Source organism: Pygocentrus nattereri, chromosome 23 (genome assembly GCF_015220715.1).
Source record: "Pygocentrus nattereri isolate fPygNat1 chromosome 23, fPygNat1.pri, whole genome shotgun sequence".
NCBI classification, from domain to species: domain Eukaryota; kingdom Metazoa; phylum Chordata; class Actinopteri; order Characiformes; family Serrasalmidae; genus Pygocentrus; species Pygocentrus nattereri.
Window position 1 is genome coordinate 9,376,168 of NC_051233.1, and position 20,225 is coordinate 9,396,392.

A 20,225-nucleotide genomic window follows, 5' to 3' on the forward strand; every position below is an offset into this window, starting at 1 on the left:
AGCTTAGCAACTGTGACTAGGACCTCAGACAAACTACAAAATGCCACAGCAGTAACGTGCTTTGTACCAGTAGCTTGGAGCGTGAGGTGTAATTTTATCTATTTCTTTAACTTAAAGACAGAAGAGGGGTGTATGGTCTATATTACATAGAAGAAATAGGCCTGTCATCTCTCTGTACTATACTGCAAAATCTGCTAAAGCTAACAAAGTCTTCATTGTTAGTCAGTCCGTTAGATTCAGTATTTTATCAAGTAAATAATCAAATTAATTTAATATGTGGCCACAGGTTTAAACCTGTAACGTGAGCCTAAAAAAAGAGAAATGCTTGTAATTCTGCATGATTATATCCACACGGCAGTACAGGAACTCAGTTTGTTGAAGCTTCTCATTTTTTGACGGTAGCTTCTACCGTTAGCACTGTTAGAGTTGCTAACCCCATCTGTGACAAAGCAGAGGGCAAACTTTTAACGTTCAAGTTACTGGGATACAGCTGATCCTGGTTGTCATGGCAATGTCGCGCAGTTAATGCCATCAAAAATCGAACAGCGGTGAATAAAACAGTTGCTGATGAATCACATTTGATGTGCAACATGTCATCAGTCGTACAAGTCGCTGTTGTCGGAAGAAAACCTTGTATCTCCATTTTTGACGTGTTTCAGTTTTTGACATCATTTGAAAACGCCTTTACATTGTATGCGAATGTCATGATGAATGGACTAAAAGAAATGACCAAATGACTTTGAAAAACGTCTGGTTCCATTGACTTACATGTACTGTTACCATTTTGGAGATACGAGGTAGCAGCGAAGTGCTTGTTTGAAAAAAAATCACAATACCGAGGCCTTTAGGGTGCCAGGAGTTCACAGTGTTGCATACAAAGGCAAAAGCTGGCAAACTTTTACTCTACTTTTATCTAAAGTTTTAGATCGGTTGCTCTACAAATGATAAAATATAAATTATCAGAGTAAATCTGCTCCTCCAATCAAAAAATCTATTCTGAACATTGTGGGCTTGAAAGCTCATCAAACAGTAACAAAGGGGGCGGAGCTTAGCAAGTGGTCAGCTGTTGATACCAGGCAACATAGGCCTTCAGGCAGTAACGCAAGAGAAGACCACACCTAAGAAACCACTGGAGTATGAGTCTTCTGAGCTCTCTGTTGCTGGTATGACTGATACTCTGAGTAGGGCTGTAAACAGTGATAAAAACTAGGGATGGTGTGACCCAATTCCTTTAATACCGAACTGAGCCAATGTCACATACCAAACTGTATGTATTTTCATAGGCAGTTAGTAAAATTGGCTCAGTTTAGAAAATATATCATTGCTGTTGCGACAAAAAAAAATCTTTAAAGTGGTAACTTCACAGGGGGAGGAAACCTTTTTCCAAGTCATTTTGGAGCAGTTTCATTGCTCCATTCATTATGAAATCTTCACACAATGCATAAAACAGCTGGAGTTTTTAAATTCAGTAAAATAAAAAACAAAAACGTAGAAAGTTTCGGTTCAACAGTGAGGCTTACAATTTAAAATACGTCAGTAAAGTATATTACAGTGTTTGTTATAGTATTTTAGTATTTTTTTCAGCTTTACTCTTACCACTAAACGTGCATCAGCTGCGCATTCACATTTTACCTGTGGCTAGTTTAAGCATGTTTCTATGAAAGTTTGCCGGCTTAACCGCAGTTGAAACACCAGCATTGCTGGTCTGCTTTCATTTTTCTCCACACTGCAGACATTTAAACGGCTTGTCAACTTCTGAAAGCTGCCAGAAGTTGTGGTTAATGTCTGTTTACATCACCTTGACATTAGTGCAAGTACAGCATGATGGAGTGAGACAGCCTTAACATGGGGCCGGAATTTAATCAGGCTTAATACAGCAGATACAGATCCATTAAAACGTTTTATTTTATTGACTTAACACTGATCTTTCCGGACAGACTGGGACATCTCGAGTTAAAACTGGGAGGCTACTTAAAGCTGGAGAGGTTTCTGTCCAGAATGGTTTGTACCTTTCTGATTCTTACTTCTGTGGTCTTTTTACTTTGGAGGTTCATGGCTGCAGTCATCGTACACATCGGCACACTGTGTGTCTTCACAACAGCAGGAATTCCTCTATCCAACACTGTTTTAAAGAATTTCTATACAGTTTTGAACACTGTATAGGCTGTATTGTCTCTTCATTTATGTTTCGTTTCTCTTTTATGGAGACTGTAAAACAAGAAATCACTGGAAAAAGCAACACAACGCTGTCAGACTCGGTGTAAATTGTGTATCGATTCAGTTTGAGGGGTTGAAAATGGAGATACAGTATAAGTTTTTATATGTGGCTGTTCAGTTTTTTGGATTTAGTAATCTTGCAGGGCCAGACAGTCCCGTCATGAGAATCTGGGGACAACTTGCTGAGTCCACTGCAAACAAGAGTACAGCCACTATGGTGTATCCTAGGGCGGCTTTTCTGCCATGTTAACTTACATTATGTCTGACAATGTTGACATTTACCGTCTTCATAAGTCTTTGAACAGGGTTTGAAATATTCATTCAGTTTATTCCCACCCTGATAAGTCTACGCTCCCACCTACATTTAACCCAAAATTTCTCATAGCTGTACCCAGTGATTCCCGTTATGAGATCATCTATTACCCCATGAGACTAACAGCTCTGATAACTAACTGATAAGATCTTTATTTTTCACATTTTGAAATGTTTATCTGAACCAAACCTATACATGTAGTGTATAATTACAGCTCTGTAAAATCAAGACATTTTTAATCTGCAAAATATCAAAAATCAGGTCCAAACTTCACCACCTCAGAATTGAAAATGTATTCTGGATTCATTCTGAAAATGAGTCTCGTTACACCCCGACCCTTCTTCCACGTCCACCTGAAGGCTGTTACTTATCTAACTATTAGAGACACTTGGAAATTCTCCTCATACCAGCGACATCGTCATCATGTCTCATCTGCTGACCCTGAAGTCCACGTGGATGTCTCCTCCTCTCCAACCTCCTCCAGACTTGTGCTTCCACATGCCCCGCACCCGGCCCAGCCCGCCATCCCAAACCCCCTCTCCTCAGCCTCGCCTGGCTGTGCCTCTCCCTGCTCTTGGATGGTGGGCAGATTGCCCTGCTTGGGGCAGCGCTTGCGCAGGCCCAGCAAGAAAGGTTGAGGAAGGGAGAAGATGTCCACATTGTTGCCCAGGTCCACCCAGGCTAGTGCTGGAAAGCTGCCTGGGTCCTTCAGGGTGTCAGTGAGCTGGCGCAGGATGCCACGGGTCAGCCGGTTGCCGTTGAGCGCCAGGCTCTCCAGTGCGGGCAGGGCAGCCAGCGTGGGCAGCAGAAGCAGCAGTGCATTGTCTGTTAGCTCGGTAAAGCCCAGCTCCAGGCTTCGCACACGGGAGGAGTGGCGCCTCAGATGAATGACCAGGCGCTCTGTGTCTCGCCATGAGAGGGGGATGCCGGACAGGTCCAGCATGCCGCCAGCAGGAGGGGTGGAGAGAACTACCTTCAGACTGAAAGAGAGAGAGAAAAAAGCCAAAAATGAATTCATTTTTATTCAGTTTATGTTTCTAAAACATAATTTGTAGTTTTCTTTCAGAAAATATGTAACAATTCATTATCAACCCACATGTTTCCAACAACTGGAAGCGGCTGAGTGAGGATCTGAAACTACAGATAATAGAGTTTACCAAAGCAAGAAGATATCTAAAAACTGCCTGCTTATTATTGTCCCTGTTTGACCTTTCAAGAAGAACTGCTGAAGTCAAGACAAGATCTGAAAGACAAAGGAAAACCTCTGAAAATACTGCATGCAGACTGGTCAGGTATGCAAAACTCCCACAGCACTGCCAAAAACCAGCAGCAAGATGTACCTCACACTGAAATTGTGATGCAGAGTTGTTGAACAAACATAATTTATGTGGCTCATCAGAAGTTAACCTTAACTGTGATCTCTAAATCGGAGGCCTTGTGAAATCACCAACGGTATGTTTAGACAAAGTAAGGAGCAGCATTTGATGAAAAAGAACACCTTGCCAATTGTTAAGCACAGAGGTGGGTCTATTATGCTTTGGGTCAGGCCCAGATCATCTAATGGGTTTTACAGGTCTTATTCCCGGGGCACGAACCACCAGTGGACTCCTGCAAACAATTATAATATAAATATAATAAAAAAAATTAATTAAAAGTACTAATTCGTCATTGTGTCATGGCCAATCATAATCCACATTCCCTCCGTGTCTTTCCTAAATGTCCACTTCATTTTCTCCTCTGGTGGGCAGCCCTATCCACGGCGCCCGGGGAGCAGTTGGGGGTTAGGTGTCTTGCTCAAGGACACCTCAGTCATGGACTGTTGGCCCTGGGGATCGAACCGGCAAGCTTCCGGTCACAGGGCCAGATCCCTAACCTCCAGCCCACGACTGCCCCCAAATGTGTGTGTCTATTCAGTAGTGTGTATGTGGCCCCCAATATGTTGCGGGCACCACAATGCCCACATGCATGAACTTGCAGTCCACTGAGGTAGAGGAAGAAAAACAAGAACATTAAAAGCTGTGAGCGAGAAAGAGTAGAGAAAAATGACAGAAGACAGAAGAGCACATACATCAGGTGCTAATTGGTGCAGAGGAGAGACAGTTTGCATACTCGTACAGAGACGGTGTCACAGTAAGATGTATAAGCCCAGAAGTTAAAGCGCTTCAGAGTCTGAGAGAGAGACAGAGAAGCAGCCAGAGCTCTCGGCACTTACAAAGCCCAATTTGAAATGATAGGTGTTGCCTTAAAAGAGCTTCCCATACAGATAATAGAACTGTCACATAAACACACATGCAGATCTACACAAAAGAGTAGGCGCCCACACACACACACAGGTCACCCCCTGAGGGAAACACACACACACACGCACAGTCCACTCGGTTCAGTGTAAACAACAAACTGTGTGCTTCCATCCCAACATCATAAGAATGAGTCATTAACAGGAAGCACTGTTCTGTTTTATTTGTCTTCCACCTTAAATGGTGCAGCAGTTTTGCACATTCTGGTGTCTAAGGTGTCAGAACTGGAAAATGAAGGTGGAACAGAAAAATCTGAACAAGACGCTGGCGAATATCTGACTTCAGCTTCACATCACTGAAGAATCAGGGGTGGGTGTTAATGAATAATTGTCACGTCCCCCCTTTCAAGCGTAGGATTCTCTAAGTGTAACTAAAGCCCAGCAGTGAGGTTGTTGGACTTTACCCCACTCTGCTATCACGGAAGACAGGCAGGTTCGCCTACAGAGCAGCGCTAGTAGCCTGTTAATTAAGTAGTGCTCTTTTTATTTGAGGGTTGCTCCAATTTGTAGGGGAAGATTTCAACCACCACTCCTTCTAACTCAGTTGCAAGGGGCAAGGTGACACTCGAAAACAAGGGGTAGAATAAAATTGGTCCTCAGAGCTGGGCAACATGGAATTATTTATCGTTATCATGATAAATTACATGAAAAGCATATTGTGACACACTGTAATGTAATTTATCACAATAACGTTAAAGACTGTCATCAGTACCCATAATCAAATATCATCAGTACTTAAAAACACTTCCCAGTTGAGTGTTTGGTTAAAAAGAGCATAATTAGTGATGTTAAACTGGATTTAGTGCAGCACAGTGTGTGAAATGTTGAACACAAGTAACTGGTTTCATAGATTTGGTAGTACCTTTAAAATGTGACACTATTTTCACTGTTATAACTTATAAGATGTCAGAAAAAAGAAATATCGTGGCCCATCGTCAGTCGTGAAAAACGTCCTAAAGGATCATAATATTACATTTTGCCAAGTTCTACTGCTAAATTCTAAGCTAGACTCTTGTATATATGGATGAGACCAGGCAAGGGTAAGGGTAGATAAGGATAGAAGGATGTAGGGATGAATGGAGAGATAGAGAGATAATAGTTGGGATGCACTGATGCAACTTTTTCTCTCCCAGTACCAAATCTGACTCTGGGTGTTGGCTGAACCTACATTTGAAACCTATGCACACATTTGAATGAAGTACCTTGTTCAAAGTAATAAGTTGTGTTTTACTGCTAGATAGATGAACTCAAATATATGGTTTAGTGCAGGGGTCTCATACTTTGAACTCTTACCTGGGACCACTAGTGTGGTGGGCTAGTCCAAAAAGGGCTTGCTGAATATATATATGTGTGTGTGTGTGTGTGTGTGTGTGTGTTCCACCTTTTTGTGTAGATGTAGCATGTAGTTTGACTCGTCATTTAAGCGTATCTTTTTGAAACCTCAAAGAAACAGTTGTTCAAGACTTGCTTAAGTAACTTGGCAGTTTGTTTATATTAAATGTGTTTTTTCTGAGTTAAAGGTTTTCATTTCTCCTTTTGTTGTGTGCGAAAAAGGAATAACACTAAAAACCTAAAACTAAATACCTTACGGGCCAAATCGACTGGTATTTAAATGAAGGGTGGTCTCTAACTTTGGCAGTGAGCTGTATATATTACAGTACTGTATACACGATGAACCAAAACATTATGACCACTCATCAGCAGCATGGAAGCGGCATTATTTCCCTTAGACAACCAAATATGCAGCTTTTAAAACAATGTTTCTGGATAACCAACACAACAGCCGCCTCAGTTTAGCAGTTTGGGCAGCTCTCAAATCTCACTGAGTGAGAGCTGTGGGTGTTTAGCTTCATGATTAGAGTGATGATTAGAGCCACCAGTAAAATCTCAGCATATCACGTTTACAATTTTTAGCTTAGTTAACCAGAAAAGTCATGATTTGGTCTTTTTTTGTGCTTTCTATGTGATTTTTGATGCTTTCCCCTAAACCTAAACCTGCTCAGGAGGACGCATAAATATTTCACACTAATCTCACTGTAATAAAAATAGGTTTGTGTGGTGCAACCTGTTCTGATTTAGTAATGCATAAACCTGAACTAAACATTTACATTACAACTAGCCTACGTTTGAACTTACGCACAGCTGGTGCAACTGGCCACAGATCTCAAAATTATCCAGCATCTGGATGTGCTGCAACAATGCTGATCTGCAGTGGCTCCAAATCACAACTTTACAGGATTGAAGGATCTTCAGCAAACATCTTGGCACCAGATATCACAGGGTACCTTTAGAGGTCTTCTACAGTCCATGCTTTGGTGGGTTGGAGCTGTTTTGATGGCATAATAGTCATAATGTTTTGGCTTGTTGGTGCATAAACAAAAACATGGTTTATACAATTCAAGTTTATGTTAATTTGTCTTGTGGGTGGGTCTGTTTGTGGTTGACTGTTTTTAGGCTTATCAAGGTATCCATGCTAAGTATCACATGACAACATCACTTAAGTATTGGCTGTGTATACTGGCATATGTCCTAACCCTAATTTTCAGTGCATTTAAGATAGAAGAAACATTCAAGGGAGACTGAGTTAATCTTTGAAGTCTGAGGTTAGACTCCACTTTCAGCTCAAAAGCCACACCATAATTGCAGCCTGACTTTATTAGCTTAGAAAGAAGCAAGAACTCTTTTCTTGCACACACACACACACACACAGTGAGAAACACACACAGACACAGAGGTGCACACAGTTCCAAAATTGAAAGTATTGAAAACCCGCTGTGGAAAGGGCAAGTTGTCAGCCTGCTGGTCAATACTAACACAATTAGGAAGGCTTTCCCAATGCAGGGCAGCTTTGACCAGCACAGGTCAAATCTATGGGCTTTGTGGTCTCAGCCATTAGTGACTGGAAGCTATCAGTATGCTGTGGGAGACAATCACTAACACAATGACTTACAGAGAAAGAGAGAGAGAGGGAGAGAGAGAGAGAGATGATGGCACATGAAAAGTGAATCACACAGTAAGGAAGTTGTTTGGGCTGGGCCAAAACACTTCATTTGCTGAAGAAGAAACGGAGACTTTTCCCAGTATTCCTGGGAGTTTCAAGGAATACTCTGGATCCAAACCCATATTCCTTTAACTAGTTAAAAATATCAACTACTTTTCTATGTATTTCAATTATTACAGTATTTACTCACTTCAATTTATTTGCTTAGGTGTTTATACAATACTGTGCGTAAGTCAGAGACCACTTCATTTTTTTTTATTTCCAGTCAAAATGGAGTTCTAATATTAATGTTAAATTAAGCACTAATAACTTCAAGTTATTCATTTTTCAGGGTCAGAAGAATAATATTTAGCAGGAAATTACACAGAAGCCCCAACAAGTAAAGATCATTTTTTCAGCATTTACTGTGTCCAGCTTTTGCCTTTATTACAGCTTCTATTATGGTCATGAGGCTCGCTTTCAGTTTAGAAAAGGAATCTGCAGGGATGTTTCTTCACACCTCCAAAGTTCAGTCTTAGAAGCTGTTTGCATTCAGTGTTGAGGTCTGGACTCTGGGGTGGTCAGTCCATTGTTTTGAAGCTTTTTTGTTTGATCTGCAATTTTTCTTTTTTATTTCCTTTTCTCAGTGAAGCTTCTTGAGAGTTACACATCCTTTCAGACCCACAGGACTGAGTGGTCTTCTCACAGTGGAAGGATGGACAGAAACACCTGTGAATGTTTTCAGATCTGAAGCAGCTTGATTTTCTCCTCTCTGTCAAAGAGGCAAGCTAAGTGCTATTTTTCTGCTGGCGAATGTTTTGGTGTCTACCAGGTCCTGCATGGTTGTTAGGAGCCCCATTTTCTATGTAGCCTTTAATCATTTTTTGTCCAGTTTTGGAAACGCTGTTTTTCCCATACATTTACCTTTGACTTTCCCTTCCTTATGCATGTGGATTATGTTTTCACATCTTCTCAGGAATATCTACCAAAAAAAGATTTTTGATTGTAAATGAAATAAATGAAGGGGCAGTCTCTGATTTCTGCACAGTACATGACATATTCTCATTGCAAATGGATACATCTAAATATCTAATTGTTATGTTCGTGAGCGATAAGGCGGACGCACGTGCAAGATTTATTCAGGGCAAATCCAGGGTCGTAGTCCAAACAGTCCAGGGTCATTGAGCCAACACGGATTGATCGATAGGTAGACATGATAAACAAGAACCAAACAACCCGAGACAACCCGAAGACAATCAGGGGTGGAGTCCCAAAACAAGGGGGCTGGACTAAAAAACCAAAACAAAGAAAACAGGTGGGCCAAACTAAAACACAACACGAACACATGGACAGGACTGGGAGGGGCCAATCGTGACACTAATACATATGGGACCTTTCTATGACCCCATGTCCAGGCGCTGAATAAAAATAAACCTGTGCATTTCTTGTGCATTTTCTCTATTTCCCTTCCCTCTCTCGCTCTCTCTGCTCTCTAATGAGCAGGTTCATGGCACTAACAGGGCTTCCCTCTAACAGATGCACTCTAGGAGAACAGCCTTCATGTGACAGGCAGGAAGAAGGAAACTGGCTCTGAATGAAATGGACCACTTTCTCACAGGAAATGGGATTATGCTCCTTTAATTGTTACTGGTGCTCACCCTAATTAGTTTTTCACTGCTTGGCTCTTGACACCACCACTTCCTGACCAAGAGCTCACTGCTTTTCAGAAGCATTCGGTTTGGGTTCAGGGAGGTTCAGTGTCACACAGTCCAATGTGCCATTCTGAGGCAGCATGGCAGATTCAACCTAACAGGACGTACAGCTGCCATTGGGGTGCTGTTTTACCATCTCGCCATTTCAATATCTTGCTGGGATATATTCATCATTCTTTGTGCTGTCAGTAAATTTGTACGGGTCCGAGTAAATGAGCAAGGTTTCAGGCCGATACCCAATACCAGCATTGGTATCGATGCATCCCCAGTGGCCTTTATTGAGTGGGGCTGAACACTCTGGTACTTGCCCTGTGTCACGCCTCCCTCTGGTCCTGCTGTTACTACTTCCCAGCCTCCGGACTCCATTTCCCAGAGCACCCCACCTGATCACCTGACCCCAGATCTCTATCATGTGACTCTCTACCATACCGCTTCACCTGATTATTGGTCCAGCTCACCTGTCCAGCACACTACATAAACTCCCTCAGTTTGTCTGCACTTTGCAAAGTATTGCCTTCCTGAACCTTCCCGAACCTTCCCAAGCCTTCCTGAGCCTTCCTGTTTGTTACTTTACTTTTCTGTGTACGTCTTTAGCCTGGCCTGCTTAGTACTGTTGGCATTTCTGGTGTGACCTTTTTTTTTGGATTCTGGACTCAAGGTTGTTTTCTTATTTTGGCTTCTGACTTTGGATTGGATGACTGTGATTTTGGATTCTCCTTTTGCTAATGAGCCTATTTTAGTTCAGTTTGGTCCGCGAGTGTCTGAATTCTGTCGAACCTGACACCCCGTGGCCTCCAAATACACTAAGAAGGCAAATTTTCTGCATATTCCACCACTTTTGAATTAAAGATGAAAAATTATGAAAATGAGGCAAAATAACAGAAGGTCACGTTTCATTTGCAGACATATGAGATCTCACATAACCTCATCATCATGATCCTCGATGTACAGGTCATCATCATTTGAGCACTGCACCCGCGCACATACTCATTTTCCACCCCCACACACACACACACATATACACATGCTGTCTTTAACCACATTAGCTTAGATCACTTCCAATCTTTCCTGGTAACACATGGTTAACAACAGAGGCTGAACATCAACAGAAATATGAGATCAAAGAGGAATGGCGTTTTAGATCATGTAGAATAGTGACCTCTCTTTTGTCCACTGCACCACACAGACCCATGGCATATGTCATATCACAGATCGATATCTATTGGATTGTAGACTCCATCCTCATATCCCAAATGCTGGTTCGGTGTCATGCATTGTGGTTATAAAAGCACTTCAATCCAAACTGTTGTGCATTTTAAAGCTGCACTATGTAAGAGCTTTTGTTAAAATTGAAAGACATAGCATTACTGATTTAGTATGTGTGTGTGTGTGTGTGTGTGTGTGTGTGTGTGTGCTGCTTCGAGTCGCCCTGTAAAGCCTGAAATAATAATTTAGAAGTTGTTGGGACCACATCATGCATCTGTATGTATAAATGCCACCTGCTCAGGCCTAAAAAAGAAGTTGATGTTTAGGTCTCAAATGCAAAACCAGCATTAGACTGAATATATGAAGATACGATGACACCAGTAGATAATTCACTCATATACTTGGGAGACGTGCTTAACCGAGTTTTGACTGAGCTCTCTTTGAATGCTCTTTCAAATCACTCACAATCATCAGATTTATGAAGCACAACCCATGTTACAAAATGTTCTTCCACACGTTCCTTACAATCGTTAGGTCTCCAAATCTCCAGCTCTTACATAGTGTAATGTTAAGCAACTGTTGGTAATACTTTATTTGAAGAGTACCTACATAAGGACTTTGTAATATATCTATGCATTGAATAAAACATTTTGAATTCACATTACATTCACATTACGTGTGAAGTAAATTATGCTGTATTAACACAGGAGCCTTTAAACTATGTCTTTATATCATTCATAACACTGTTATAAAACATCATTCCCAGTGGAACTTATAAGGCAGAGGCCTAGTTAAGAACACCATTCATCAATTCTGTGTATTTATACTTGAGATAAAGTACCACAGTAGAAATACGTTTCACTTTCAAGGACTTTTAGTCAAGTAATACTTTACCAAGGGTATTTCTAATTTACCTTTCTTACTTTACTGAAGTATGTGATATATAGTATCATATCATATATATGATATATATATATATATATATATATATATATATATATATATATATATATATATATATATATACACACACACATACACCAATCAGGTATAACATTATGACCACCTCCTTGTTTCTACACTCACTGTCCATTTTATCAGCTCCACTTACTGTATAGCTGCACTTTGTAGTTCTACAGTTACAGACTGCAGTCCAACTGTTTCTCTGGTACTTCGTTAGCCCCCTTTCACCCTGTTCTTCAGTGGTCAGGACCCCCATGGACCCTCACAGAGCAGGTACTATTTGGGTGGTGGATCATTCTCAGCACTGCAGTAACACTGACGTGGTGGTGGTGTGTTAACGTTTGTTGTGCTGGTGTGAGTGAAAAACGTAACATGTCAAAACGAAAAAAGCATGAAGCCAGAGCACCAATCAGGGCCCAGCGGTCACTTTGTTTAGAGCTGGTTTTGACCTGTTGGTCATACTGACCCAGTGCAGCACACGGTTCAACGTCAGCGCAGCAGCATAAAGGTTTGGGACAGTCTGTTCAACATAAATGATGAACTAACCTAACTTTGTGTAAATAGAGCACAATATAGAAATATGTCCACATATGCAGTCGAGACTGACGCAGCTTTTTTCTGAATTTATACAAACACCGTTTCATTTTATAGTAAATTAGTTTGGGCTGGTTTATATTTATGAACAGACGCCTACAGATCAACATAGTAAAGGAGCTCATTTGTGATCCTGAGTTTAAAGCAGGTTTTTTTTTTACTTGTAACTAAGTTGCATTAAGTTAATTACTCTTTCAGTACTTTTACTTTTGATACTTAAGTACATTTGAAGGCAAATACTTTTGTACTTTTACTCAAGTGGAGGTCTAAAGGGAGGAACTTCTACTTTTACTGGAGTAATATTTTTTATTAGGTATCTACTTTAACTGTAAATGATTAGTGTACTTCCTCCACCGCTGGTTCTTGGTTAACCCCTTTAGGCTGCTGCTATCTGAAGCTGTTGGCTTCTCAAACTGTTGTTGCATTTATATGATTTGTAAGTAATGAGATCAAAGCAAAGCCAAAATGCATGGATTTTTAATCAGTTTGGGTCACAAATTGCCACTTTGACCAAGAAATGCATGAATAGGGAAACATTCAGTCTCGTGTTATTGTTACTTTGATGAAACAAAACAATAATGAGCACCTACCGCTCCAAACTGCACTGTGAATGAGTTTGCACACTCCTTCGGAAAAATCAGTGCATTAAGTAGTAAAGGAAAACTTTTTGCATCTTTTACACAGTGATAGAAAACACAGCAGCACACAGAAAGATCTGATTCTGTATGTTAAACATGTGGTGGTGGTGTGTTAGTGCGTGTTGTGCTGGTGTGAGTGGATCAGACACAGCAGTGCTGTTGGAGTTTTTAAACGAAGTGTCCACTCACTCTCCACTCTATTAGACACTCCTACCTTGTCAGTGCACCTTGTAGATGTAAAGTCAGAGACGACAGCTCATCTGCTGCTGCACAGTTTGTGTTGGTCATCCTCTAGTCCTTCATCAGTGGTCACAGGACGCTGCCCACAAGACACTGTTGGCTGGATATTTTTGGTTGATTTGGTTGACTATTGTCAGTCCAGCAGTGACACTGAGGTGTTTATAAAATTCAGCAGCTCTGCTGTGTCTGATCCACTCGTACCAGTGCAACACACACTGACACACCACCACCACATCAGTGTTACTGCAGTGCAGAGAATGATACAAGTGCACCTATATAGTAAGTAGAGCTGATAAAATGGACAATGAGCGTAGAAACAAGGAGGTGATCATAATGTTACGCTTGATCGGTGTGTATATATTGATACCCTGACGGCATCATCAAAATCTCCCAAAGAACTGATCAATGTTGTTCCTTACTAGGCCTCTGACTTATCTGTTCCATTACATGGAAATGATGCTTCATAGCTTTATTATATACTGTAAATATCAGTATCACTTTAGTCTTAATATTGGTCACAAGATTCAGCGACTAGGTGGCCCAAGTGGCTGGCGCAAATGTTCATATCTGTCTACTCCTACTTACGACTCTTATGTTGTGGTTAGAACAGTTCTGTTCTAGATGTTCTGTTAATAATGACGGGGATGTAAATGCAGTTATAAATCAATTAAGCCAATTCCACTGAACTGGCACAAGCTGAAAGCTTGAAGAAGTAAAGCAAAAAGGAAACTGAATTGGTTTGTTGTCTAAATGTGCTCCCTTTTAAGTCATGTTGATGCCGATGTGTTCTGGTAAGCGTAACAGAGGGGGGGTTGAGAATGGGAAGAATTTTCCAAACTGGACAGTTCCTGATCCCATGGCTCCAGTGGAGCTTAGGGGACATACACAGACACACGCAAACACAGAAGAGTCCAACTGATAAAACTCTTTCAGTTGCTGACGGCTATAAAAAGACTGCAGTTTCCCACAGACACACACAGCCACCAAATATAGATCAGCTAAATCAACAAGAGTAAAAGCGGATTTTTATTTAGTGAGAAGAAGCAGAAGAATGATGGATGAATACGTTAGCGCAGGGGGAAAAAAGCTTCAAGCGTAATTACATTAAAAACCTTCTTCAAGGACAGAAGCCAACTGAAGGCATAAACAACCAAAGCAGTCTTATGAGGCTGCTGTGCATGTGACTTGGGTTTAATGTTGTTTATGATGGCTCTTGCATTTCTCTGTAATTGCTAGTGTTGCCACTTCTCAGATTCTAAAAGGAAGGCTCTCTGCTTACTCACTAATGCAATATGTGAAGGACCCAGCTTAGTGAAACCTGAATCCAAGAGCTTTTAGGAAAATATTTACATTTTAGTGACATTCATTCTGTCTAATTTTGATATTTGGTTATCTGTAAGAACTGGCGACCTGTCCAGGGTGTATCCTGCCTTCCGCCCGATGACTGCTGGGAAAGGCTCCAGCACCCCCCCGCGACCCTGAGGGAGAAGCGGCTTAGAAAATGGATGGATGGATGGATAATATTTAGTAGCTTGCAATCAAAATGCACATGTACACTGTGTACTGGTGCTAGCAAGCTAAAACATCCGTCGCATGAAGGAAAATACAACAGTAAGCAAAGGTGTACATGTGAAAAACACGGTTTATTATTTAAACGCAGCCAAGGGAAAACCATTCTGAAACCATTAGAGCTTGAGCAACAGAGGTTGCTTTTTTGGATGAACTAATGCAGTTAAGCTAACACCAGAGCTAACCGGTTCAGCAGTAGACAGCGACTCATGGGCTTCTACTTAGAGTTTTTCTCCTCAGGGGGTGCCGATATAAAGGTTTGTCAAGAGAAGCATCTCTTCACTGTTTTTGGTAATGCCAGCTAGACCAATCACCCTATTAACAGCCAGGCTATCTAGGCCATCTCAATCATGTCCTTGGTAGCACGTTCATGTACATGTTCAGCTCACTCACGTTTCATAACAGCAAAGTAGCTATAATATAATGCCCTTATAATTATTCACATATATGAGCAAAACTATCACACGTCACATCCCTGTTAAAACTTTTCAATGAATTGTAGGCCAGTAAATTTCCTCCCTGACTGTCCGCGACGTAACAAATACCAGTACATTAAACCCTTAAAATCCCAGGATGATTATGTACTATTATTTGGTAACTACAGGGGCTTCAATGCACACTGGCTGAGATATTCTTAGGATATAGAAGTATGTAATAAATCTTTGGGCCTGTCTGTGGGTCCTGGCCATTCAAGGGGTTCGTATTCAAAAGCTGTCACCTAGAACAGTTACACTAATGTAATTCAGGGGAGGACAGACAAGGACATCCACCGTTTGAGATAATGCCCTAATTTTGGGAGATGTAAGATGGTTGTCAGGAAAGTATATAGCTGAGTTGCATAAAAAAAAGCTGTCACATATCAATTATTATACAGCTGTTATTTATTCCCATGCATTTTCAAACTCAAATTAGATTTTAAATTGTTGTTTTTTTTTCATTATAGTCAGTTATGACAAGCACTGCCCTGCCAATCTGTTACAAATGGAGCGTTTTCTTCACTGTTCTATGATTATTTGCTGACCTATGCAACATATTATTACCAGTCCTTTTTATTTATGCTTGTCATCACATTCATCATTATTGAAGTATTTTGCTAAAATATTTATGCAAACCTGATTAACAATTGTGACACAATGGAAAGAAAAAATGCTATTATAATATACAATAAAATGTAATCTCTATACTGAATATGAATACCATTACTAGTCCTGCTAATGACTTCTTTTGTTTTTGTCTTTTAATATTTACATACTATTTAGCATTAGATATTAATATATGACTAACTGCAGATGCATTTTTGTTTATTTAGTATAATATTTGAATTGTCATATGTGGGCTATAGCTTCCCCGTACTTGTCAGATCAAATATGCAGTCCTGAACTGTCAACCTTATCAAACCGAAACTCGCCCATGAATGAACTCATTCTGAGACTTTGTCTTTGTCTGTCCACTTTAACTTTAACTTAATATCTGTTGCTTGAACAGTTGAGCTGCATGCATGTTCAAGATGGCCACAGTTGAATGTTTAACATACAGAATCAGATCTTTCTGTGTGCTGCTGTGTTTTCTATCACTGTGTAAAAGATGCAAAAAGTTTTCCTTTACTACTTAATGCACTGTGATTTTTCCGAAGGAGTGTGCAAACTCATTCACGGTGCAGTTTGGAGTGGTAGGTGCTCATTATTGTTTTGTTTCATCAAAGTAACAATAACACGAGACTGAATGTTTCCCTATTCATGCATTTCTTGGTCAAAGTGGCAATTTGTGACCCAAACTGATTAAAAATCCATGCATTTTGGCTTTGCTTTGATCTCATTACTTACAAATCATATAAATGCAACAACAGTTTGAGAAGCCAGCAGCTTCAGATAGCAGCAGCCTAAAGGGGTTAACCAAGAACCAGCGGTGGAGGAAGTACACTAATCATTTACAGTTAAAGTAGATACCTAATAAAAAAAATTACTCCAGTAAAAGTAGAAGTTCCTCCCTTTAGACCTCCACTTGAGTAAAAGTACAAAAGTATTTGCCTTCAAATGGACTTAAGTATCAAAAGTAAAAGTACTGAAAGAGTAATTAACTTAATGCAACTTATTTACAAGTAAAAAAAAAACCTGCTTTAAACTCAGGATCACAAATGAGCTCCTTTACTATGTTGATCTGTAGGCGTCTGTTCATAAACATAAACCAGCCCAAACTAATTTACTATAAAATGAAACGGTGTTTGTATAAATTCAGTAAAAAGCCGCGTCAGTCACGACTGCATATGTGGACATATTTCTATATTGTGCTCTATTTACACAAAGTTAGGTTAGTTCATCATTTATGTTGAACAGACTCTGCCAAAGTTTTACGCTGCTGCGCTGACGGTGAACCGTGTGCTGTACTGGGTCGGTATGACCAACAGGTCAAAACCAGCTCTAAACAAAGTGACCGCTGGGCCCTGATTGGTGCTCTGGCTTTGCGCTTCTTTCGTTTTGACATGTTACGTTTTTATACACACAGAAACCAAAAGGAACGACAGATTTCACTTAATGTAGTGGAGTAAAAAGTCAGATATTTGACTTTGAAATGTAGTGGAGTGAAAGTAAAAAGTCGGCCAGAATGGAGAAACTTCAGTACAGATACATGAAAAAAGTACTTAAGTACAGTAACAAATTAATTTACTTAGTTACTGTCTACTACTGCCAAGAACCCGTGCAAACCTGTATTACATGTATTCTTTTAGAGGACACTTCAATCCAGAGTGATTCACAAAACGTGTAAACATGAGAACTTTGAAAAACTTTCTCTGTTGTCAATACAACAAGCGCTTCTCATTAAAAGCAATACAAGTTTGTGGGTAATTACTGAAGAACTAAGGCTAGCAACTCTGCCTGTTGCTGCCAGGTTGACTCTTGTGGTTGCTGAGTTGTTGATGCACTTTCAGTGAGCCTGCTGTGAACATACATTATAATCTCTCGAGTTGCCAAGGTAATTAAATAGCAAGCAAAGTTGCTCCAAGATGACTTGTTTTTCATTGAGTGCGGGCTGCCAGTTCAGCTTGAGCCATATGCAGGAACGGCATTCCTGCACTGCAGATAAGATAAAGGTACATAAGTCCCCATACCGCATATTATAATGCCTGCCTGGCTATAGAACACCTGGTCTTATTCACTGGCAAAGTACAAAAGCCACAGAGTCAAAACAAAGTCCTGACAGAAAAGTCGGTTCACACAGAGGCAGAGATTTTCTGACCAAATGAAGGCCTTCTCAAGAGGTGACCGTCTTCTTTTCTAAGTTTCCGTCATATTGAGTATTAGATCCCTCCCCTGGATAAACTGTAAACTTGATCAGCTTGAATTTATAAACTAACTGTAAATCTAAAGCTATGTTCACATTACAAGCCTCTCTGCTTAAATGCTTTAACTTAGCCATGGTAATGATGAATGTTGGCGCATGCGCAGTGGAACAAAAACGGATGAATTCCCATCTCAGCGTCACATTAAAGTCGCATAGCCACAAATCAGAGACGTACTCAATCTAGGACCACATATGAAAGTGACTCAGGTCAGATTTGAAAAGATCAGATTTGTGTGTCCACACAGCCACGAAGGCGTCAGATCTGAGTCGCATTAGGGCAAAAAAATCTGATTTGTGCCACTTCAGCCTAAATCAGCAACAGCCATAATGACACAGAGACAATAAATGCTGTTAAATGTGTTTCTGTTGGCAAATATTAATTTTAGGCTATTTGAACATTTTATCACATTGTATGATGATAAGACATGTTTTGCAAAACCACCAATATACGATCTGAATTCTTCTCAGTTTGGTACTTTGTATGGGACCCAGAATATAGAAATCATACAATAAATCTACCCCGATAATAAAATCATTATTACTACCTATGTAATATACTTTTGTTAATTAGCTGAGAAAAGATAGGCTAATAATTTACACTTGATACAGATATATACTTTACATAAAGCTAAAAGACTCCTGCCTTATAATGAATGGTGAAAAAAATGATAGTTGACCATCAGTTTAACACTTTATGAAGTAACCGTAAGAACTTTAAAGATTATCAGTGCTTAAAATCAAGTGTCCTAACACTTTTTGACCTTTCTATTACTGGAATAAAAATGATTTTGTCGATCACTTTTTTTTTTCCTCATTTGTTCCTCAAACCTGGTCTCTGATTAAAGTGAGTGTGTAAGAGCAGGGAAAACAGACTGACCGGGGCAGGGGTACTCAAGGACCAGGGCTGGGACAAAAACGTTTAGAAAAAAGAAGAGGCTTGACGAAGTCTTCAGCACTGCTAATGCTCCTCAGAACCTGACAGGACTCACCTGGCCTGGGGTTTGCCCTTCAGAAGCCCCTGCCTCCTCCAGCGTGGGTGAGGGCTCAAATGGTAGGTCAGCTGACGACATACCTTCTCCATGGCACTCAAAGAATCGCCCTCCTACAGGAAAAAGAGAAGACAGGTAGCAAAGCAGGGATGCACCGACATTTTGGTCACCGAAACATTTGGCTGAAAAGGGTCAAAAGTGGTGCTTTTGGTTTCTTTCCAAGAGAGGAAAGAAGGCCACAAGTAATAAGCAAAAAAAATCCAAAAGATTACATAGGACTTCAATTATGTGTTGCAATCTTATATTGAAATCATTTTAATGACAACAAAAAAGAGAAACAGTTTTAGTTTCCTTCACTCTTCTGCACTGGTCAGCATATATGTGTTCAAATAGTTTGAGCAGCAGCAGAACAACAGTGGGAAAAATGTAAGCCATGTGGAGCCATGTCACAGTTTCTACAAGAGATATAAGACAGGTGATTTACAAACTCTGTTCATCCCAATAATCAGAAGAGTGAACGACACTCAAGGACTTCTATGTTAAAGGTTTGACAATTTACACAGAAGAGAGCAAAACTGCAAAGTACAACTAAAAAACAGTGAAATTCACTGTCTTGGGTGACCAACTGACCTCTGTTGTTGAGGACGTGGCACATCATGCCCTGCTGCAAGAACTGCAGTAAGTCTATCAAGCGTAAACTGTTTTTATTCATTGTCAGCTCAGTTTTGTTTAGAATTTCAGTTTTGATTACAGCAAGGAATTGTAATTTCGGTGTATCACTAGTGCAGTGGGCTAAAAGTAATCCGTGAAGATTTATCCACTGCTTCACCCTGTGCAGTCTGTTTGTGGTCAAATATTGATTAATTCAACCTGAGCCTCCTTAGCCAGCCTGCAGTCACTCTCTCTCTGAACATAAGCTCATCCAAGGAGACTCTAATCACTTTAGCTCTGGTTCTTCTGCTGTCACCCTGGCCTCCCTCATGTAATAACCCCCCCCCCCCCCCCCCCCCCCACACACACACACACAAAGCCTCCCTGCATGAGCTCTCTAGGTCCAAGGAGCCATGGGGTGTCTGTCTGCTGATCAGGAGGTTTATTGATTACCAATTGCCTCACCTGTCTCTCACTGTAGGGAACCTGAAACGAATAGAGTCTAACTGCACCCATGC

General features: G+C 40.5%; 1 protein-coding gene across 3 annotated transcripts in view; it reads right to left on the reverse strand.

The window, feature by feature from the left end:
* Positions 1-2,666: 2,666 nt before the first annotated feature.
* The window catches only part of LOC108430414 (leucine-rich repeat-containing protein 75A-like), a 34,388-nt gene continuing 16,829 nt past the window's right edge, over positions 2,667-20,225 (reverse strand). For 2 of the 3 annotated variants that reach the window (XM_037533202.1, XM_037533203.1), the window contains exons 4-5: positions 19,057-19,169; positions 2,952-3,510 (exon numbers count right to left, since the gene is read on the reverse strand). In XM_037533202.1, coding sequence (XP_037389099.1) covers positions 2,952-3,510; positions 19,057-19,169 — 672 coding nt within the window. Of the gene's footprint in view, positions 3,511-19,056; positions 19,170-20,225 lie in introns of all 3 variants that reach the window. The other variant, XM_017702884.2, reaches the window with a different exon arrangement.